The following is a 23930-nucleotide window of genomic DNA, read 5'->3' as shown; positions in this document are numbered from 1 at the left end:
TCCTCCCTATCTTGAAGAACGCTCCCACCCACAAGGGTCCGTTTGTCATCATCCGGCCCCGTGCCACAGGTGTACCTAGCTGCACACTCCTCTCTCAGGATCCCAGGCAACTGCAGCCCCATCTTTCACTATTAGTCACAGCTTGGCAACATAGCAGAGCCAGATGGAAATGTGTGTGCTCAATTACCTTGGCTACCTGAGCAAATAAATCTGCTTTGCAGCATCCCCACTCTCTTTCAGAAAAATAAACAGCTCAAAAAAGGGATCAGACCCAGCCAGCCCAATAAGTTGACCCAATCCCACCAGCAAAGCTAGAAAAATGCACTGAACCTCTAGCCTCACTGCAGAACCTTAGACCCTTTGAATCATTCAAGGGAAAGGTCTATCCCTGGACCTTCGTGATGCCCGGAGCACCAGAGTCTGCTCTGTTCTGGGAAGATCACCTGACCAGACAGCAAACACCACTGAGGGAGGCAGCATGGCTCCTCAGCCAACAGGCTGGGGCTGAATTCCAGCTCCCCCCATTTACTATCTTCACACCCGTGGAGAATTGTTCGACATCCGTAAGTCTCCTCCTCCCTCACCTGCAAGGTGGGGATAACAAATCTCACTTGACAGTCGTGAGATGTTCTAGGCCAGCATTGCTGCACAGAACATTAGTCCCCTGAGATACTTGAACACAGTTTTGCGTCTAAATATGATTTGCGAACCCAGCATTATGCATCCCCCCACCTTGGAGATTCGGAATGCATGTCAAATAACTGCTCTGAGAAGCCCTGCCGTAAAGGAAGATGCTTCATTTGATCAATCCAGGGTTCCCAAACTCATTTGACCATGTTTGTACCCTTCGTTAACAAATACACTTTTCTCCCAAAGTTCATCCCAGCCTTCACAGGCCTCTACAGTCTGGCCCACTCTGTCTCTGACTGTACAGCCCACAACTCTCCCCCAGACTCACTCGCCACGCAGGTTAAACTTTCCTAGGTGCTATTCCCTGACCATGCCTTTGTTTATAATAGCTTTTTTTGATATCATTCACGCCACACACAATTCAGCCATTTAAAGTACACAAAGGGTATCAGTACGTTGGCAGAGCTGTGCATCCACCACCACAATTTTAGATCATTTTCATCATCCCCTACCCCCAAAAAACACACCCATAAGCAATCATTCACCATTTCCCCTCAAACCTTCAGCCTTAGGCAACCACAAATCCACTTTCTGTTTCTATAGATTCACTTGTTCTGGATATTTCATAAAAATGGAATCATACAATATGTGGTCTTTTGTGTCTGGCTTTTCACTTAGTTTTCACGGTTCATCCCTGTGGGAGAATGTATCAGCACTCTGTTCCTTTTATTGGCCAAATAATATTCCATTGTATGAATATACCACATTTTGTTTATCTATCCAAAAACTGAAGGATATTTAGACTGTTTTCACCTTTTGACTATTGTAAATAATACTGCTATGAATACTCGTGTATTAAGTTTATGCATGAACTTATGTCTTCATTTCTCTTGAGTATATTTAAGAGTGAAATTGCTTGGTCACGTGATAACTCTATACGTTTTACCTTTTGAAGATCTACCAGAATATTTTACAAAGCACCTGCACCAACTTACATCCTAAGTAGCAGTGTGTGAAGATTCTAATTTATCAACATCCTTGCCAACATTTGCTTTTATGTCTTTTCGATCACCGACAGCCTAATGAACGTGAAACAGTATTGTCATTGGGGTTTTGTGACCATGTCCTTTAAGGCCCCACTTCAAAGGGCACAATCACTCTATTCTACCCATCTAGATGCATTCTTCTCACTCTATGTATCCATCAAGATGCAGCTTAAATCCTACAGTTTTCCTGGACCATCTATGACAGTCACATCTCTGAACTCAATTCAAATGACCGCAGGCATGGCTTCTATTTACATTTCCTGTAGTTATGGGCTTTCTGGTCTACTGATGTCTTCTCTCTCCAACCAGCTCCTGTCAGCTCCTTAAGTGGGGTCTTACATTTCTTAGTGTTCAGTAAGGAACCTAGCAAATAACTGACACTTCACAAAGGTTCACTGATACGATTTAACATAGGAGCTGAGGCTAGAGTAAAAATGAGGGAGAGAGGATTTGGGATCTCAGACTTGGAGGGAAAATTAGAAGGAAAGAAGTTCGCAGGAGAGGTCAGTCCCCTTTCTCACAAGGAACTATATGTTCTCATGCAAAGGACAGAATTCAAGAATTTGATGTTTCGTACTATTTGAACATTCTTAACTGTGAATCCCCATTTACTCACAAGTCTAGACTTGGTGAGTTCAACAAATCTTTTCGTTTTCCTCCTCTTCCTTTCCTCCAGCACAGGAAGACTCTGCAAGAGCTCTCAGGATGGGGATGAAGATCTGTATTTATCCCCTCAAGCTTTGACAAGAGTCACCCTCCACCCATCCACATACAAAAATCAAGACATGGAGAGTCCTCCCCCCACCACTGTGAGCCACATCAAAAAAACCCAGTCCCCAGCAAATCAAGAGAAAGAATTGCTGAGTCCAAGGCCAATTGCATCTCTAAAGACTGGCGGTCTTTAACTTTAGCTTCTCATTCCCTTTACTTTATCCCAGCTGTTACAGAAGCTCAGATTCAAAGCACACTGTGTTAGGTCATGGCTACTTGAATCCCATAATTATTTCAACAACTACTGATGAGTCAGGAAGAGCACAACACAAAGTTGGCCAAGTACTGTTAAATGAATGTGTTCCGGCATTTGAAATTGACAGAAAAGGCCCATATTGGAAATGCAGCAAAATTTTCCTCGCATTTGACCAATGGGTCTCCTCTTTCCTTGCACAGCAAAGATTCTGTTGGAGCTTCTAATGCATCTCTCGGGTCAATAACAGAAACCTTGAGATGCTGACAACAGAACGTTCAAAAATAGCTCTCTCCTGTGGCCTCATGTGCTGGTTTTACACTTCTAACCCATGTTCATGAGCAAAAACTGCTTAAGAATTTCAGCAAAATTATTGGGCTACATCCTGGGTCTCAGCAGGTAAAACGACCATTAACCTTAAAGAAAAGCCATAAGGAAGCAATTCCTGATCCATTTTTAACAGTCAAACCCCTTAATTGTCAAATGCATTATTACTTTAGACGAGATCAGATCACCACCACCCCGGATGCCCACATCCCCTCCCCTCTAATGAGTGAGAATAAGGACCCAAACAAGTGAAACGACCAAAGTCAGAATAACCATGGGCCCAGCTTCAGGCGTGGGAGGGAAGAATGGACGCACCTAGTCAAGAGGACCTACGGTGTGAATAAAGCTGGAGAGTAGGAGATTCTCAAAGCTATAGGTGGATTTCAAGAAGTATTTGATAAAGAACAGAAAATTTCTTACACGTCTAAGTGCAACTGGCGAAGAGAAGAGAATGGGTATGGAAAACAATCAGATACCAGTGCGATCCATGAAAGTGTCAGAGAGCTGCCAGAACTTCCAGCACGGCAGGAAGTCATCAGAACCAAGCCACACTGACCTTCTGTTTTAGAACCATAAAGAAACCATCCCATAAAGGAGGAAAGACAGTCGTCTTCAGATGAAGCAAATGAAGACTCAGCTTAAATGATTCTCCCAAGGCACAGAAGCCTGTCCAGACCCCAGGTCTCCCTCCACTGCGCCATATGCTTGACCTCCAACAGTAATACATGAGCAGGGCCAGGGGCTGCAACACATTCAAACTCAGTCGGCTCTCCACACGATATGACCTTGAACCACACTTTCAGTTATGAGGTATGCATCAGTAGGTTACACCAAGATAAGTGACTCTTAGTCAAGTCTTGATAGCAGATTAATATAGTATGTGGTCCTTTTTATGGCATGTGGGCGGTCAAACATTGCAATCATTTTAGCGCCACAGTCTCTTATCACATTTTGGAGAAATAAAATGGTTATAGATCACTCAATTTTTAAATTGCTTAGTTCTCCAATCACTGCTTATTTTGAATATGGTCACTGTACAAGTATAATGAAGCAGACTTTTTAAATACAGATCTCCACAGCCAGCAATAAAACATAAATCAGTAAGGAAGCCTATAAAACAATGTTCCCTCAAATTTAATTGGACTGAAAATTTACCCATAAATTCACTGAATAAACAGCCCACCTTAAATGGGATTCTCCTCTCACAGAAATTACTCACTTCTCTCACTAAATTAGCCTACGCAGCCCCTCAGCACTCACCCAAAGGACTTTACAACGAATGCTGCTACCTCCACAAGATGTTCTCTGGAGGTGGCAGGAAGAGTTGGCTGAAATTATCCAGCATTTCAGTGTTAACTGGAATATGAATTTCCACTGAAACTTTGGTAAAACTATCTTTCCCTACGTTATGCCTGAAAAGCTCAAGACCAACACTGTGGTGGTGAATGTTATGTGTCAATTTGGCTAGGCTGCAGTACTCAGACATATGGCAAACACTCGTCTAGATAATTCTGGTGAAGTATTTTTTAGATGAGATTAACATTTAAATCAGCAGACTTTGAGTAAAGCAGATTACCCTCCACAATATTGGTGGGCCTCATCCAATCAGTTGAAGGCCGCATGAAGAAAACAGTGACTTCCCCCAAAGAGATAATTCTGCCAGTAGATGACCTTCAGACTTAAAATGTAACATCAATTCTTCCATGGGTCTCCAGCTTGCCAGCCTTGAGCCAATTCCTTAAAAATCATCCACCCCCTTCCCCTGCTTTCTCCCCTCCCCCTTCCTCCCTTCCTCCTCCTCCCCCTCCCCTCCCCCCCTTCCCCTTCCCCCCTCTTCTTCATTTGTTCTTGTTGTTTCTAGAGAATCCTGACTAATACAATCGCCTAGCCTGTCTTCTGAGGAAATAACCTGTACCTATCCTTCAGAGCTTGTGGGGGGGAAAAAAAAGCAAAAATGAGATCTACTTATGTGCCTAAACAAAAATCCACTTCCAGGAGAAAACCCAAAATACTGTCTATGCATGACTAGTAATTCAAAATTTCTATTTCAACCCCGAATGCTTGACATCTCAAGAAGCTCTCTAAGAGCCCTGGTTCCTTCAAAAGGGAGCCTTCAGTGAAATCTGTAAAGTGAATGGCGATGCTATAAAATGGACTCATTACACCAGGAGGGGAGGAGAGAGGCCCCCCAAAAATTCAAAGAGAGATGAAATGCTAGGCATTTATTGTTCTGCTGAAACAATGAAATAAGTCTCAAGAGACACTGGTCTCCAAGCCTAGGTTTCAGTTCATCAGAATAAGATGAAGACATGAGGAAATGTGCTAAGAAATAGAACCTGGGCTGGTTTTGTTTCTAAGTTCTTTCCTCTAGAGCCACCATTGCCGCCATCGAGCAAGAGCAGCAAAGGAAGACAGAAACTCCCCTTTCTGTCCCGACTACCCAGGAAGACATCTGGGCTGTGGTGATTCTTACCTGGCCATCTGCTTATATGCTTCTTCTGCCACAGCAAAGATGTGGGGGTCCATATCCCCCATGTTTTGGCCACTGTAGGCATAGATGACATCTTGTCCATAGATTGGCAACTGTTCGTAAGGATTAATGGCAACAAGCACAATACCTGCAAACAGACAGTGCAGTCAGACTCTGGTAGTACAATGGCCACCTGGTGTCAGCTTTTAAAGGCCTCGTTCATATGCATCAAAATTAAAGAATGACAGGGTAACAGGATGAGTCACAACCAATCACTCAACTAAAGCAAGACATATCTATGTGTTTACCAGGCACAGGGCTAGGCCCAGGTAGAGAAGAGAATGACAGGGTAGGCCTCTAAATACTCTAAGCATGAAATAAGCACACACACAGACACAGACACAGACACACACACACACACACACACATGTGCATCTTGCATATAAATGTTCAACAAATTGAATTCATAAAACAGATATGTGCAAAGTGTTTCAGGACCAGAGAAAAGAGGATACTTAACTCTGCTAACAGGAATTAGGCTTAAAAAGCCATCTCGGAATTAAAATCTAGTAAAAAGACTTAATTTTTCATTTGAGTATGGGTTATCGTAACTAAAATACAAATAACTTGTAGACAAGGAGTACGATGTACACATCTTAAAGTTAAATCGTGGCTCAACCAGTTATTAACTGGGTGACTAAGGCAAATTACTTAACCTCTGAGTACCTCCATTTTCCGGCCTGTAAAATGGGCATAATTGCATTTACCTGGATTATCTTGAGAATAAAATGATTAATAGAGAATGAGAACACCTAGCCCAGCACTTTGCATAGTAAGCCCAGAGTGTTAGCTATTTCTTATTATCTCATATCACATTATATCATGTATTATCTTTCATTTCACCATTTTTTTTCATCTTATGTCCCCAAAAGGATGCGCTGCAATAATAGACTCGAGAAATACACAGTGATTGAAGAATCGGTAAATCTTCTAACCTTTCAGATATTCTTTTAAGGAAGAGCAAGGTAAATAGATATTTGAAAATATAAAAAGAAAAAATACAAATTCAATCTTCGAGACAAGACAGAAATCCATACCTTTTTCTTTCACATAGGCACATATTCTCGATGTCAAGAAAACTATTGACTGGCCTTCAAGAAATATGAGCTTTTCCAGTCATGTGGAAGAAAAGACAGAAATGGGAAGGTCACTGCCAGGATAGGAAACCTCTTGTATTGTGTTCCCTTGTGGTGTTTGAAGAAAGGCACACTCAAAAGAATGAGAAAAACCACAGACTGGGAGAAATACTTGGAAAAACCATATCTGATAAAGGACTATTATCCAAAATATACGAAGAACTCAAGATTTGATGACAAGGAAATAAACCGTCAATTAAAAAATGGGCAAAAGATCTAAACAGACAGCTCACCGAAGAAGATATACTGATGGCAAATAAGCACCTGAAAAGATGCGCCTCATCATATATCATTATGGAAATGCAAATTAAGACACTAATAGATGCCACTACATGCCTAGTAGAATGGCCAAAATCCAGAACTCTGACACCACCAAATGATGAGGATGTGAAGCAACAGAAACTCTCATTCACTGCTGGTGGGAATGCAAAATGGTACAGCCGCTTTGACAGTTTCTTACAAAACTAAACATACTCATGGCATGTGATCCAGCATTCACACTCCTTGGTATTTATCCAAAGGAACTGAAAATTTATATCCTTACATAAACCTGCACATAGATGTTTACTGCAGCTTTATTCATAATTGCCAAAACTTAGAAGCAGCTAAGATGTCCTTCGATAAGTGAATGGGTAAATAAACTGTATTACATCCACACAGTAGAATATTATTCAGCACTAAAAAGAAATGAACTATCAAGATATAAAAAGACATAGAGGAAACTTAAGTGCATATTACGAAGTGAAAGAAGTCAGTCTGAAAAGGCTACTCACTGTGTTTCCAACCACAGAATTTTGTCTTCTATAAAAGGCAAAATTATGGAGATAGTCTAAAAGATCAGTGGTTGCCAAGGGTTAATGGGAAGAGATGGATGAACAGGCATAGCACAGATGACTTTTAGGGCGGTGAAACCACTGCTATGATTCCATAATGGTAGATATATGTCATTATGGTTTTGCCCAAACCCATAGGATGTACAACACCAAGAGTAATAAACCCTAATATAACTATGGACTTTGAGTGACAATGATGTGTCATTGTGGATTCATCAATTATAACAAATGTATCCCTCTTGAGCAGAATTTTGACAGCTGAGGCGGCCATGCATGTGTGGCAGAAGCGGGTATATGGGAAATCTCTGCATTTTCCACTCGATGTTGCTATGAACCTAAAACTGCCTTAAAAAGTAAAATCTACTTAAAAGGAAAAAAAAATGAGACAGAGAGAGAGGAAACATAATAAACCAAGTAAAGGGCAAAGAGAGGAAGATGACACCCAACATCTGAAGTTCCCTTCAGATGGAAGTTTTTCTGAAAAATAAGACACAGGGCTCTGACAATGTCTACTTGATATGGGTAATGACTTGGAGAGTTCCCTTAAGAACAGCCTCGCATTCTGCTGGTTTCTTAAGTTGTATAAAACCCTAATTCTTGTCGCATTCAATTCAAATTTTGATATTCTTCTCTGAGGTCACACACTTGGGAAGAAACGAGTGCTTCTTAATGAAATAGGATTCTGTGCTACGTCCACCACTCTGAACAGCTGAAGTGTCTGGATAAACATGTACGTTTATAGTGTTCGTGTTTTTACCATACCATTTAACAATACTCTAAAAAAGAAACACCCAATTTGAAACATGGATTATTGAGAAATTTTAAGAAAAACGAGTATGAAGGAATTTTAAGACTTCTGGTTTACAGCATTTGTCGTGGCTTCTGCTCGTGAATTTGACAAATGTTCATCATGCACCATGTTTGTACATGGGTGAGTGAGAGGGTCAGAGAAAAAGGCATCCCTTTCTCAAGCAGGAAACTCGAATACACATACAGGACTGCGCTCGGTGGTGAGAGCAGATGCCCGAGCTAGGACATCACTCCCCTAAGACTCCAGGGCTGTTGCCTAAGCCAGAAAAGCCACACAGTGTAGCCCACTTCTTCCCTGGTTGAGCTGTGATTAACACCAATCATCCCACAAAGATGTAGGGCAATGTAATGAAGCCACATTCACTGATTAAAAACCTTTCAAGGATCTCAGATGAGAGATACTTATAAATGAGACTGCAAGTAGGAGTCTTAACCACCGGAGTTTAACACATAAAGTCTGAAGATTGTAAGCACTTTCAAACCCACGCAGCTATTAGATGCCCCTCACTTACCACAGTAAGTGTAGATATGGTTCGACTCCAGGAAACGGACCTTTAAATTGTGCAAAACTGCAGGCTCGTGTAGATAGCTAAGGGCAGTCAGGTCATTTTCTCCCACCAAGATATCTGGATTCCGCAAGAAGGGCAGCTGGTTGCTTTGGACATCAATGGGGTATTCCCGAATCTAAATGCAAGTAACAGACACAAAAAAGCAGAGTTATGAAACATTTAGCTTGTATTCAATTCCTGTCTTGTTGGCTAGGATCACTATCCTAAGCAGATCATAAGTGACGAAGATAAATACCACGTTTTAAAGAAAGGCAAACTGAACAAAATAGCGGTGTTGCCATAAGAAACCAGCCCAGGTGGAAATTTTGCTGCTAACATGATCCCAGTGTATCAAGGTAAAAGACTGAATGATACGAGAAATTCAGGAAGCACAACTAGATTAATAAAGCATTCTACTGCTTCTCAATGAAAGGATACTTACCAAGTCTTTAATTCTAGTTGCAACAGAAGTACTGTTCTTTCTCCCATCCAGGAAACCTCCTCTGCTTTGCCCCATTTCATGCTGGTCTTCCCATCAACCAATGCACTCACCTTTTATTTGGATTACCTTGCAATAAATTGCCCTCCATAACAGCCCTCAAGATGTACATAAATTTTTTACAACCTAACTGCAAGTTACTCTAGGGTAATGATTTTACTTTGACCTAAAGTATAACAGGAGCTTGAGGGTGGGTGGGTGTGTGTGTGTGTCTGTGTGTGTGTGTAATCAGGGAGTATGACTACACATCTTAAATTCAAATCTCAAATGCAAGGTATTATCTCTGTACTCAACAGCACTTGGGCTACATAAATTTATTGACAGGATATATTTATAACTTTGATTATGTGTGTACAAACATGTATAAACAATTAATAAAAAAGATGGTGGTGGTGTTTTTAAACATTTAAACAAGAGGAACTTGGCTGCTACTTATCATGTTTTATCTGAGTAACAGAGATTCACAGACATAGATAATAGACTAGTGGTTACCAGAGGGTGGGAGGAGAAGTGTAGATGGGGTAAAAAACAAATATATGGTGATAGAAAAGAAATCTTAACTAGGGCAGTGAACACACAATGCAACATATATAGATGTGTATGTGTATACACACACACACACACACACACACACACACACACGTCTTACTGTTGAATTGTACACCTGAAACTTACTGGATTTCGTTAACTAATGTTGCCATAATAAAAAATTTTTTTTAAAAAAGAATCATTGAAAAGAAAGCATATTTGGACGAAATAAAAATAAATTATGTTAAAAAAAAAAAAGAATCATGAGAGTTTGTAAAAACAGTTTCCCAAATGTGACTTATGTTCGGGAACTCTGGGTGGGGCTCAGGAACCTGAATTTTTAAAAATTCCTAAGTAGTTCTGATACAGGTGGCTCAAGGCTCATTATTTAAGAATAACTACTCTATGCGAGCCTTTCACAAAATTCTATGGACACAGCCTTAATTTACTAAGATAACAGTCAAATTTTAAGAGAATATAAATATCAATGTCCCCTCCCATCCCACTCTTAGCAAAACTGTACTACCAGATCTTAAGGTATATTATTAAAGCCGGCAATTAAAGTACTACGGTAATAGTACTAAAATAGACACAGATAAATAAAATGCAATAGCAGGCACATATGGAAAATTTGTTCATGATAACATTAAAATTGCAAATAAATGGTTAGAAGGAATTTTCCAAATAATAGTGGTAGATAAACCAGCAGCCATTTATAAAAAATACTGGGCCAGTGTTCTATTCTCACTCCTCACACCAAAATAAATTGTAGATTAAACAAATGTGAAAATTAAAACCAGAACGGAAAACAAAAGCATTAAAAAAAGTGTGGGCAAATATCTGTAAAAGTTTTGGAAGAAATTAGTTTTAAAGGACAGAGCAAAAGCCAGAATAATGTTGGAAAATATTAATTTGACCATAATACAGAATATTAAAACCATCATAAAACACAGCATATGCAGAGTAAAACTGGAGGAGGGGACATTAATTCTACAGTACATGACAGACTTAATAATCTTAATATCCAAAAAGTTTTAAGAAATCAAAGCAAAATCTACGCCTCGACAAAAAATTGTGCATAGGCTACAAGTCACAAAATAATAACTACAAATGAAAAACTATTCAACTTGACCATTAAACAAAACGATGCGAACGAGGGTTATTAGCACTAATATCCATCAGATAAGCAAAGGTATGAAAATAAGACCCTAACTAGGAAGGGTGTGTGCAAACAGGTCCACTGCTTTTTTGGTTCAGACTGATTTACCCTTTCTGAGGGCAGCTGGCAACACCTAGTCAGAACTTTTTGTGGATATGCTCTTCGTTGGCCTCAGGAGACAGTCTTATAAACTAGCAAAGATACTGACTCGCTGAAGCTATAAATATCAAAGTAAAACATGCCATAGGCCTATATTTACAGTCAGGCAGCTACCCACAGCATTCTGCTGAATCTAAGAAAAAGTGTGTTACAGAATGAAATATAAGATTCCATTTATTTAAAACTGTATATCAAGGTCTGTCTGGAGTAAAAGCCACACAAAACAGCAATGGTCATCTATGTTAGTGAGGTTTTCAACTTTGTCAGTTTCCTGTTGTTGGTTTTTCTTTTTTATGTATTAATCAAGGCTCTTTTCTTTCTGTGAAAAGTTCTTTTATTTATATCAAATTTACTCCATAGAGGAGGCCAGGAAACAACTATCATGAACATGATGCTGACAAAACTTCCGAAAGGTGAGAAACAAGGGGAAATGGAGTGCTGAAAATTGATTTTTATTTCATCGTATTCTAGAGCGCATGACCCCTTCACCTCCTGCTGAGTTAGTGGTATCACTGGGACTCTAACCAGACCTCCCCGCCGAGGCATTCTAAAGGCATTCTAAAGAAGTCCCTCCCCCGTAGGAGCTCATCTGCTCTGCATCTCCCCCTTGGCTGTCCACCCCACCGCAGTAAGCAGCGCAGGGAACAGCCAATTGCAAAACTGCAGCGCCCACCTAGCTGACCCCTCGGTTTTCAGATTGGAAAGCTGGGATCTGAGCCCAGTGTCTTTAAACACTGAAGCAGAAATGCTGGCATTTCATCTTTTCTTAGATGAATCTCCCCCACAAAAGGCTCTCCCAAAAGCATGCAGAGGAAAATGCATATGCAATTTTGTGAAAACACGGTCCACAAATAAGCTACTGGTATTGGTTACAGTAAAACTGATAAAGAGTAAAAATGTCCAGAGCAGCAGAAAAGAGGCAGAGCTGCCAACTCAGCATTCAAAGCTACAGATTCCTTGGTGTGTGTATCCAGAGGGGAGGAGAGAATGAAAGATTTGAGGATTTTTTTTTTTCCTTTAACAGGAATTTGATTCTAACACTGCCACTAACATCAAAAACATTTATGGCTAACATGGTTTTATTTGAAATCTAAGCGTTTATGATGTGATCAGGGACCATGGACTTTCGGGCACAAAAGACATCACTACGTAAGAACTGGGCCTTTGGAGGTAAAATTGACTGTTAACTGTTAACACTCATCACAAAATTAATGATCAGTCACTTACCTAGACTAGACCTTGGAGACCCCTTGAGACCAGGAATAGATGGGGGTCTCCAACTGGCCCCCAACTAGCATACAGGACTAGACGGCACTTGAGAATGTAAAGGGAGGGACGGGGTTTGGGGACTGCTCTGCACCTGTACTCTCCAATTGGATAGCACATATGGCTAAATTCGCTAAAATGAAATGCAATTAAAACCTCAGTTTCTCAGTCACATTAGCCATATTTCAAAAGCCCGGTAGCCACATGTGGCTAGTGACTACTGCACTGGACAATACAGAGAGAACACTCCATTGAAGCACAATGTTCTACTGGACAGTGCTGGTCTAGATTGCCCTAAACTCTGTGGGTATGCGATTCAATGCTATTTAGTAGGTGCTTAAAAAATATTAGTTGAGTAGAAAGTCTAATTTATTCATGACCTCTCCCTTCCCTCAATTCGAGTCCATGTTACATGGTACTGCAGCAAAAAAAAAACAAAGATCTTTGAATGACAACTCCCGACACAGACATTTGAAGCTAATAGTAATCATATACGGTAGGTGAAGAAAGCTAATTTCCTTCTCCTACTCTACCCACATAAATCTTCTGATATGGAGAAAAGTCAAGTCAGTAAAAATATGGTTACCAGCAACAAGGGGACCCTGAGGAGCTTCATGTATCATATTCCGCTGGAAATGGCACCCAACTCAAGCAGTGGCTCTCAACTTTTCCTGTACCTTGGAATTTCATGGGGAGCTTTATAAAAAGACACACTACTGTGTCCCATCCCCAAATTCAGATTTAAGTGGTCTGGCTGGTACCTTGGCTTTATGATTTTTTTTTTTAAGAACTCACCAGGGAGTTCTAATGTGTAGCCAAAGTTGAGACTCACCGAACTCAACTGTGATGAGGCCCTGAGCCCATTACTTTCTTAGACCTCAGGATAAGAGGACTGGTCTCTCATTGTATTAAAAGACTTTTACATTATGTCCTAACCGAGTGTTTTAAAAGCACAAATATTTACTGAATAAAAGTTCTTCTGTGTCTTACTCTGTAAAAGTTCTGTGTTTAAGTTTAGCACCATCTTCTCCAGTCCCCCAAAAGATGTCTCTTAAAAAGAACCTTCTTATTCTTACCCTCCTACTACTTAGCGCAGGCCTAAACTTAATTACTTGAAAAATAAAATACTCTTTGCTTCATGTAAACTTCTTACTTAGGAAAGATTGGTTAGGTTATGAGAAAGTAAAAAATTAACTCTGAAACCTCCACGGCTTAATACCACAAAGATTTCTCTCACTCACGCTAGGTGCCCAAGGCTGGCTGGTATGGAAGCTTTGCTCCACGGGTCACTCTGATGTCCACATATAGCTTTCACATTCACCAGGCAGTGGAAAGGAGAGCCTGACAAACTCCCATCAGTTCTTCTCTGCTCTCTGGAAGTGGTATCCATCAATTCTACCTAGAGCTTTCCGGACAAAAGTCCTCATGGGGTCTCACCTAACTGCAAGGGGGATGAGGAGGGTGGCAGAGTATTTAGATACCATTTCTGCCATGATAAGTGTTCCTGCTTTGGGAAGTCAGCAGAAACTCAGAGGGAACTGCCCAAATGGGTTTCAAAACAAGTGTGGGGATGGGGAGTAAAGAGAGAAGGTGCATTGGGGCAGAGTCAGGTAGCTCACCATATTTCCAGTAGACTTCTAAAGACGCCTGGCCTTGAACTTTTCGTATTCTAAACTATATTTTTGTGTGTGTGTGTGTGTGTGTGTGTGTGTGTGTGTGTGTTACATTCATTATAAGTTAGACTGAAAGCTCCACAAAGGTGCACATGTGCCATTTTCACTGCTGTATAACCAGACACCAGCATATAATTGCTCGATAATAATTGTTTTAATAATGGATAATGAATGAATGGTGATGCAAGCAATTAAAGGAAGAAAAAGGCCATAAATTAAAATATACAATTAAAAAGTCTAAATTAATAAAATTCAAACTGAATTTTGCTAATTGAATTAACAAAAAGTTTTAATAAAATTACGGCAGCATAAAATATGGAGTCAGAGTTAATATTTTGATTTCAATTTATTGCAGGGAACATGGCTCCCACATTCTGTTAGAATCATGGAACCCCAGTTTAGCGTTGAACTTGGTGTTTATCCAGACCATTTCCTCTATGGGCCTAAACGAGGCTTTCTCAGCCTTGGCACCGTTTTCATTCAGGACTGGATAATTCTTTCCTTGGGGAAGCAAGGAAGGAGGCGGCTGAATTTATGAGGTGCTTACCAGCATCCCTGCTCTCTACCCACAAGATACCAGTAGCAAACCTCCCTTCTCAGACATGACAAACAAAAATGTAGCCAGACATTGCCCAATGTCTGGGGGGCGGGGGGATAAGGGAGCAAAATGACTGCTTCACCCACCTCCAAGCAGAAGCAGCCAGGCAAAATAATACTAACTGATAAGAAAAGATCATGACTACCGGAGGGGAACAGGTCGATGATATTAAGTAGGCAGATGTCAACCTGGAGGTGGATGGTGGTGGTGGCGGCACAGGAATGAACCCTACCTATACTGTTTTTTATGCCCCTGACCTGTACACTTAAAATGGTGACGATGGTAAATGTAGAGGGCCTGGATATGCCGAGACACAGGTGGAGCATGTTACTCCTTTTAAAGCTTACGTATTTCCGTCTTCCTCTCACTCGTGAACACTAAGTCGGGGCCTTGTACGCAGAGAGCACTCACCATCAAGGTGGTGGCTAGGCACACGGGATGCAGAATTTAAATGTGAGACCATGGAAAGGGGGTGAGTGTTCCGTTCCCTGCCACTAGAGGGCAGAAGCCAAGCAGCCTGTATAGGAGGTTGGGGCGGGAGAGCCGGCCTGCCAGGCAGAGTTCCTTCCACTCCAGGCAAAGAATGAGGAAGTTACATTTATCGCCAAGGTGTGCACATGCTGAGTGGCTTGATCCAGTTTAAAAACTCAGTACTGTGCTAAGGGTTGCCAGAGCGAGACACCTTGTACCCAGCACAGCTGTGGGGAGAAAAAGAGAAGACACACTGTCCTTCTCCCCCAAGAAGCTTCCCACCTTCTCACTGGCTTAAATATAAAACATCTTACATTGTACCAAGTGAAACAAGCCAGACACAAAAGGACAAATATCGTATGATTCCATTTCTATGAGTTACCTGGAACAATCAAACTCGGAGCCAGAAAGTAGGAGAGAGATTGCCAGGGAAAGGGAGAGCTATTGTTCAATAGAGTTTCAGTTTTGCAAGAAGAAAAGAGTTTTGGAGATGGACGGTGGTGATGGCTGCACACCATGCAAGTACAGCAGCCCCCCTAATTTGCAGGGGATGTGTTCCAAGACCCTCAGTGGGTTCCTGAAACCACAGACAGTACTGAACCCTATATATACTATGTTTTTTTTCCTGTATGTACATGAAAATGATAAAGTTTAATTTATAAATTAGACACATTAAGAGATTACTAACATATCATAGAACTATTATAACAAGATACTGTACTAAAAGTTACGTGACTGTGGTCTCTCCCTCGCTCGCTCTCTCTGATAACTGATCTGATGACGGAGATGGTGACTAAGTGACTAACAGGCCGGTAGTGTGTACAGCGTGGATGCGCCGGACAAAGGGATGATTCACGTCCCAAGCAGGATGGAGCAGGATGGTGTGAGATTTCATCACGCTACTCGCAACAGCGTGCAATTTAAAACTCATATTTCTAGAATGTTCCATTTAACATTTTCAGATCACAGTTGACCGTAAGTAACTAAAACCCCGGAAAATGAAACCACCGGTAAGGGGGGGATTGTACTTTATGCCACTGAACTCTGCGCTTAAAAGTGGTTAACATAGTAAATTTTATATTTTGTACATTTTCCCACAATAAAAAGAAGTAAATAAGCAAGCAACAGGGGAAAGAAACCTCTTGGAGGGACACTGAGGAGTGGAGCCACCTTGAACAGAGTGCGCAGGCAGTTAAGGCAGACGTCCAGAGTTAGGGACGTAATTGCCCTAGAAGGGAACTAATTCATTTTCATCCTTTGCTGCTGCAGTTAAGCCTATACTCTTGGACTTCAGAGGGAGGAGCAGGTAGGGTGGGGAAAGGGGCTGCTGGGGTAGACTTTCTGGCCAGCCTGGTATATCAAGGATGGTTTCAGCTCCAGAGGGCTCTCTCTTCAAGCGTGAAGTCAGGCCATCCAACTTCTGTGCTCCTGCCTCTGGTCCACAGCTCAACTGGGTCGCTCCTAAGGACAGCTCAGAGCCAGCAATGGACAAACCCCAGCAACCAGGAGCAACCTGGACACTCAGATATTCCGAGCTCATTTCTTCTGAGAGCTGCTCATCTCCAGCCCCAGGTGTCCCTTCTGATTACGTACTGACCGGCCACTTGGGAGCGGGGGAAGGGTCATGGGCAGCTGCCAGGATCAGTCATACAGGGCAGGATTTTCAGCGGGGGAAGCAAGCATCTGCTCTGCGTTAGCAACACAGACCGTTCCTCACTACCTCCCTACAATGCTTTAAAAACACCCGCCCACTTAAAAGATCAACTGAAATGAAATCTGTTGGAGAAGATACACCATTCAAGTGGGTGAACTAATTTCATTTTGTTTTGGGCGTGGGGTGGGAAGTTATTCAACATGGTAAACATGACTGCATCTGCCGGGAATTTTGTTTCTCACTTCAAAACCAAGAGGAGGCTAGCAGACACAGCCTGCCAGGAAGGTGAAGGTGAGGCGAAGGCCTCTTGGTGTGGAAACATTTAACAAATTCACTGTTCCAGTTTCACCAAGCGGTACGCTCAAGTTGATAAAACAGAAGTTAGTCGGGGAAGGACGGTCAGTCTTGGTACTAACCAATGAGTTAATCACCAACCACTGGAGGCAGTATGAGAGCCAAGCATAAGACAAGGTCCATTTCTCAAGTGGGTCATTAACTATCTAGAAAGACAAAACCAAAATGCTTGACAGAAAAAACAGAAAGTAAGTGATCAAAGGCTAAACGACGTGGTACAAACTTCCAGGGCCGCTGCAGTTCAGAGGACGTCAACGATCACTCCAGCCTGCCCTCCGCGCGATGCCTGCTCCGTGGCCCCTCCCACTGCAACCCATCCCAAAGCCGGTTCTTGGCTTCCTCCTGCCACTGTTCAACAAAACCTGCTTCTCTCCCAGTCTCCCCCACGGTAAACCTTGCACAAAGGGCCTCTGGCCACGTGCCTGACCCATCGCCATCCCCTTTTCCACTGGCTTCCACCAGGTGCACTGGCCTGCTTTCCGTTCCTTCAACACACCCAAAGGGCCACACCGAGGCCTCGGGGCCTTGGCACGCATAACCCCCGCCTGAGACACACTCTGCTCGCAGCCCACGCACCCTGCCTTGCCAGGGGCCAGCTCCTTGCCATCTCCCTCTCCACGTCAACACCCTCACCTCAGCAGGTTTCCTCGTTTCTGTCCCTCCCGCGCCCCACGCACTGGCTTCCGTGACCACTGCAGCTTTGCCATACTGTGTTCGTGTTCTCTGCTGCCTCCAGCGCTGAGCTGTACCCCCAAATGGCAGGGCCACAACCACTCGCCCGCACAACCCCCGACCCAGCACAGAGCAAACATTCCAACACCTGTGAAATGCACGAATCACAGTGAAGCCTGGTCACAAAGGCCCATGAAAAAGAGAAACTGCATCAGACCTCGGAAGAACAGGGTTTCATAGTTACCACCTTGTCTTCCTGCCCGGTGAAACCACCTGAAAGTCAGCTAATGAAAAAGGGTTCTCAGTGTAGCAGCTAACACTATAGTATAGCATCGACACCAGAGTGCCGATGTGCCAGGCTCTACTCTAAGTATGGGCCACACAGTGACTCATTCTCAAAAGCGTCCTAGGCAAATGATCACCCCCATGTCACAGATAAAGTAACAGGCACAGAAAGACTGCTGACTTGCACAAGGGCACAAAGCTAGCAGTGGCTGAGCCGGGATCCCAACCCGGGCAGGCTGGGCCCACAGCGGTCCCCCCACCGTGGTCGCATTCGCTGTCGCCTGCAGCAGCCCCCCTCCCTCATCTCTCGCTGATGCTCCAACTCTGTGGTGGGGACAGCAGGGTTCGCTCACTCCACTGAGCAGATTCTGATCACCCAGCTGCTAACACCAACGGGCACTTATGTGGCAGCCATGGAGCAGTGTTACGGTTTAGCACGCTCATATAACATTATCGTCAAGAGCAACAGAGAAGATGCCAGGGGCTCAGAAGCTCCAACCTGCGGGAACGACTCAAGCCCACAGTGTACCCTCCAGTCCAGCTGAGCAGACCCCAGCGCTGCCACCGCACCCCCCACCTGCACTTACGGTTTCATCTTCCAGTCTGAGCTGGAGGGTCTTGTCCCCCTCCTTGTAGTCCTTGGTTAATTCAGCCGAGCGCCACACTTCATCAGGGTCAGGGATCCAGACCCTTGTGTACTGAAAAATTAAAACGGAAGAAACTCAGATACGAAATGAAGCTTTCGGGTTTCTAAATGCGTGTTGCTATCTATGGGGGGCCCTCAGGAGAACTTCTGAAGCCATCTGGACACATTTTGTTCCCTTCTCATTTCAAGACACAAGGTGATCCAATAGCATGATAACAGATTAACACCTCACAGGACTGGTAACAGAGGGCATCCTCTGGATCCTGAGAGACTATCATGGATCAATGAAATTAGAATTCTCCCGGGAGACTGCTGAGCCTGCATTTGGTTACATCCGGAGTTTTACGCCATCATCTCCAAGGATGGTATAAAACAGTGATGTCAGAGGGAGCATTGAATGTGCTGCAAACAACAAAACATCGTGTGTAAAACGCAACAAAATGGCATAGCAAATCTTCGAAGCTTAGGGATCTCTGCTCTGATAGTCTGCATTCAGAGACAGAGCCATTTTCCTGCAGAAGGGAAAGAAAGTGGTCGACAAGTCAAAAGTGCATGTATGTATTCCTTGTCAGCAACCTTCCCTAGCAGCTATCCAGATTTGCAAGGTCATTCAGCTAGCCAAATCCTAGCAGCAGAGAATCCAGCCCTGGGTAAATGGCAATGCACTCTCAATGTAACTCAGGGATCCTCACCTCTGAGTGTATATTAGAATCATCTAGGAGCTTTGAAAATCCAAGTCTGGGCTCCACCTCAGACCAGCTCGGTCAGAACCTGAGGTGACACAAAAGCTCCCAAGGTGAGTGTAACGTGCCACCAAGGAGACCTACAGATCTGAAGCCCTGAAGAGCAATAGCTGAATCAGCTGGCCGTCACTCCTGGCATCACTTACATCTGTCAGACAAGTTTCTAAATTTTTGTTTCATAGCTATGTGATTTCCAAGGGCCTGTTTGCTCTAGAAGCTGTCTGTGAGCACGCGCATACACACACACCCACACAGGGTTCATGGGCACAGAAGATTCTTAGCAAACCGGAAACTAATGGTTCTTTTGACCAAAGGCCAGCCAGAGCTGTTGAAGGTCAACATAACCCACCTCCCTTGTGGGGTGACAGCTCTAGGCACAGACCCTGTGGCCAGTCAGTTGCTTGGACACAAGCAGCCTGCAGACTTTATTTTGGCGCTGCTTTTTCAGTGTTTTCAAACAGGTGGTCACTGGCCTTTTCTAAAAACAAGGCCCTGCTACACTTACCTCTAGTTCCCTATTAAGCAGTGAAAGTCATGAGGCAAAGGACTCAGAACAGTAAACATGAACGCAAACCACCACCAATCTGCCTCCCTGACATCCCTGCTCAGGATGCAAAGCCAAGGTCATTTGTTTTGGGCATTATAAAGAACCACGTTCACAGAATCTTCTGCCTCTGAGCCTGCCTAACAGCAAGATGTTGCTGCATCTTTACAGGAAGACACTATAGAGCTGTGTAGTATCTGAGAGCTTTAGAGTAAGACTAAGAATGTTCTGAGTTATCTCCAGAGAAAACTTTGAGTGTTTGCTGCCCTTAACTGTCAACATTTCTTCTACCCCTCAGGTGTTCTAACTTACCTCCTCCACTGTCATTTATGTCCATCATCCATCCAGCTGCAATGACTTGTAAGACCCTGTCCCTATGCTTCAGATGAGACCTTTCCTTAGCCCCACCAGAGTTCTCATCCTTCTGAGTGATGCTCCCGGGGCTTTCCTTCTGTCAGAGGCAGTGCAACACACCCAGGAAACTTTACTCCAACCAAAGTCTCCATTCAGTGTAAATGGTGTCAGGAACAGCTCAAGATGACAGAGTGACAATCGAAGAAGAAGGGAAATCCCAACAGAAACTGAGTGGAGGTGCTGATGTCTGGATGCTGTCAGGCTGTGTTACATCCTGGAAGCCGAGGAGCCCAGTCCCAGCTCCCTCAGGGTCTCCTCTGGCCTTAACCCTGCACCCCACATGCCACTCACTAAACGGTTAATTGCACTCAGCACTGGAAAATCTCACTGCCTGGCTTTACCTCTGTTCAATTCGTACTCCGGAAGGGCCCATTCATCTTTCTAGTTATAAAAATTTCTTCTCTCTAAATTGACTGAAAACACCTGGTGGGCAGAAAATTGTCTTCTATGTTTTTCCCATACCCACAGAACTCATCACAGCATCCGGTGCATAAAGGGACCCTAAAGATACTTTAGCTCTTTGCTACACCAAGTGAGAACTTCAGCCTCTCCACCTAGGGACTTGCGTGTCTGTCTCCACCCACAGCCACTGAATCAGAATGTGTACACCTAAGAACTTTCTGCTCCCACCACCCGATCTCACACTTCTCAGCCTTCAGACACAGGTCAGCGAACCACAGCCCCTGGGCCGAATCCGGCGTGCCACCTGTTTCTGTACAGCCCACGAGTTAAGAAGGGCCTTTAAATTTTTAAATGGCTGAAAAAATTCAAGAGAATGATATTCCTATAACACATGAAAAGTACATGAAAGTCAAATTTCGGTGTCCATAGTTTTCTTGAAATACAACCACATTCCATTTATGTACTGTCTACGGCTTCCTCCACACTTCAGTGACAGAGCTGTGTCGTTGTGACATCGACCCTATGGCCTGAAAACCTAAAAGATTTTCTATCTGGCCTTTTACAGAAAAGTTTTGCAGCCCGTTACCTTTGTACGTGCTGTCTCCTCAGCCCAGAATGCCCCTCCCTCGCTTGTCCACATGGGCAGAGTGCACGTTCCAGAGCCATCTCCTCACTAAACTCTTCCTTCCTTATGCCCTACAGAGTTAGCTCTTCCCAAAGCGGGGCGGTCACAATTGATTTCTCTGTGATTAACTTTCTTTATGGTTTTGCAGTCATTTCTTTCATGTCGGTTTTATCTCACTACTTCAGGATCTTTCAGATACACTAGTGAGCAACTATGTATCCCCGGCATATAGCAGATGCTCAATAAATGTCCACCAAGACAGGAATCAATAGAGAGAGAATGTGCATTTATGGGGCACCTGGTTTATACATGGAACAACACACTGTGATACGCACCTGTAATTAGGTACAAACATGGAGACCTATGCCCTGACCTTATGGAACTCAGAATCTAGCTGAGAAGATAATTCGCATAAAAATATTCTCTAAGAGGTGATGGGGCCATTTCCTAAGGAGAGTACTAACAGCCACTCAGCAGGGGCAAGCAAGAACAGTTAATGCTAACTTAGAAAGAGAGGAAGTAGATGGTCAAATTCTGCTACAACTTTTTAAAGGATAGTGTATATTACAGATCTCCTGAAGCAAGCTTTAGACTCAAATCCAGTAAACAGCTGAGCACCTACTATGTGTCCATTTTGTGCCAGATGTTGCTACGTTTCCTCCATCTCCAAATAAAGACACAAGTGGGTACGCATTGAGATTACAGCAGTTCATTAATCCAGAACAAAGTAAACCCTGCTTTACTTTGTGACAGTGTCAATGAGTGACATCTGCAGGCAGGTGTCACCTCAGCTTCCTGCCTCCCCACCTTCATCCTACTTCATGGATTCTCAGCTTAATGTGCCTATGAATTACTGAGCAGAGCTGTTTACCCAACATCACGCATACCACATTTGATGAGGGAATTATAGGACTTTCAAGGGCAATTTAACCATAATCAAATTTTGCTTTACATGCTGCCTTTGCAAACAACCTCCCACTGTCCCTTTTTCCCCCAGACCCACCCACCCAAGGAAGATGCACGGCCTCTGTAACCCAGCACAAGATGGGACATAATCAGTGCAAAGTAAACAGCCAAGAGAACAGACGAAGAGAAGGGAGAGACAGCGCCACAGCAGCCAGCGAGGACTTGAGGACAGACGTGATGTGAGCGGTGGGGAAGGGGAGGATGTGGAGGGGAAGGGATTTCTTCGGGGTAATGAAAATGTTCTGTAACCAGAGAGAGGGTGGGCGCACAACACTGTAGTCAATGCCACTGAACTGTTCCCTTTAAACAGTTAATTTTACGTGATGTGGATTTCACCTCAATTGTTTAAAAAACTGTTCTGGTTGCAGAGGAGGCACACGGCATCCTGTACACTGTCTCCCAGCAGGGGTTCTCACGGCTAGTCTCTGGGAAAGTAGTAAGATAAAAAATATCTGAATTAATAGAAAGCCAACATTTCTGTGAGTCAGATGGAAATGTTCTAGAACCAAGGTTTGTTGTTGCCTCTTGATTTTCTCACCTTCAAGGAATTCCTTCACACGAATCTGAGCCCTAGCAGCTTTCCTGCAGGCAGCAGATTGTAGAAAGACAAGCTCACTCACATAGCTCAATTATAGTGCTGCGCCATTTGTGACTACCCTTTTAACAATGCTTAACTCCATCATATCAAAGTAAACAAAATAATGAGTCTGACCTAATTACCTAAGAAAAACTTGTGATTTTTCTTTTGGAAAGAACCCCGTGTATGAATGAGGAAAGGCAGACCGATGTCTCTGTGAACTGAAATGCGTTAATTAGTACAGAGAGCCCTTCTCCTGCTCCCGGCTCGCTTCTTCCACCTCTGCAGGGCCCACAGAAGGAGTCCTCAGACCCACGGCTGGAGGGAGCGGCTGCCTATGAGCTGTGCTCAACCCGCTGCGTGTGAGAATCCCCTGGGAAGCTTTCCCGGCTTCCCAAGCCAGGCAACCCCTCAGGCCCATTACATCAATCTCTGGAGTGGGAACCAGGCAGTGTTTTCTCAAGCTCCCCAGACACATTCCATGTGTGAGCCAGTTTGAGAACCGGCGAACCCTGCAATTTGATTTGGAAACTGTAACTGGCAGGGCACCACATATCCTCGTGTGCCCAGAGCCTTTCCCCACCAGCCCGTGGTGGAACACGAAATCCCAGCAGTGGATTCCTTCTCCTGTGCTCAAGCACCATCTCCAGAAAGCCCCTGCTGAAATGTAAAGACAATATCCAGGAAGGTAGAGCATGACTCATTTATACTAATTATCACGCAGCATCGTGCTGCGGTTAAATGTGTGGGCTCTAGGAGCCAGACGGCTTGGGTAAGCATTCCAGCCACACACGGTTAGCTGGGGTAAGTTGATGAGTGGGTCTGAGCCTCAGTTTCCTCACTTGTACAATGGGGGTAAAAGTTAGACCCA

At 43.5% G+C, this 23930-nt stretch overlaps 1 protein-coding gene across 7 annotated transcripts in view; it reads right to left on the bottom strand.

Moving 5' to 3' along the window:
* Nucleotides 1-23930, bottom strand: part of MYO5B (myosin VB) — a 308110-nt gene that overhangs the window by 167889 nt on the left and 116291 nt on the right. For 5 of the 7 annotated variants that reach the window (XM_039841649.1, XM_039841646.1, XM_039841647.1 and 2 more), the window contains exons 2-4: nt 18730-18840; nt 8789-8960; nt 5441-5585 (exon numbers count right to left, since the gene is read on the bottom strand). In XM_039841649.1, coding sequence (XP_039697583.1) covers nt 5441-5585; nt 8789-8960; nt 18730-18840 — 428 coding nt within the window. Of the gene's footprint in view, nt 1-5440; nt 5586-8788; nt 8961-17247; nt 17332-17963; nt 18008-18074; nt 18111-18729; nt 18841-23930 lie in introns of those variants that run through there. The other 2 variants (XM_039841650.1, XM_039841652.1) reach the window with 2 other exon arrangements.

Source organism: Pteropus medius, unplaced genomic scaffold, assembly GCF_902729225.1.
Source record: "Pteropus medius unplaced genomic scaffold, Ma_sr-lr_union100, whole genome shotgun sequence".
NCBI classification, from domain to species: Eukaryota; Metazoa; Chordata; class Mammalia; order Chiroptera; family Pteropodidae; genus Pteropus; species Pteropus medius.
The sequence above is the reverse complement of the archived record's forward strand: the minus strand, read 5'-3'. Positions and strand labels throughout refer to the sequence as shown.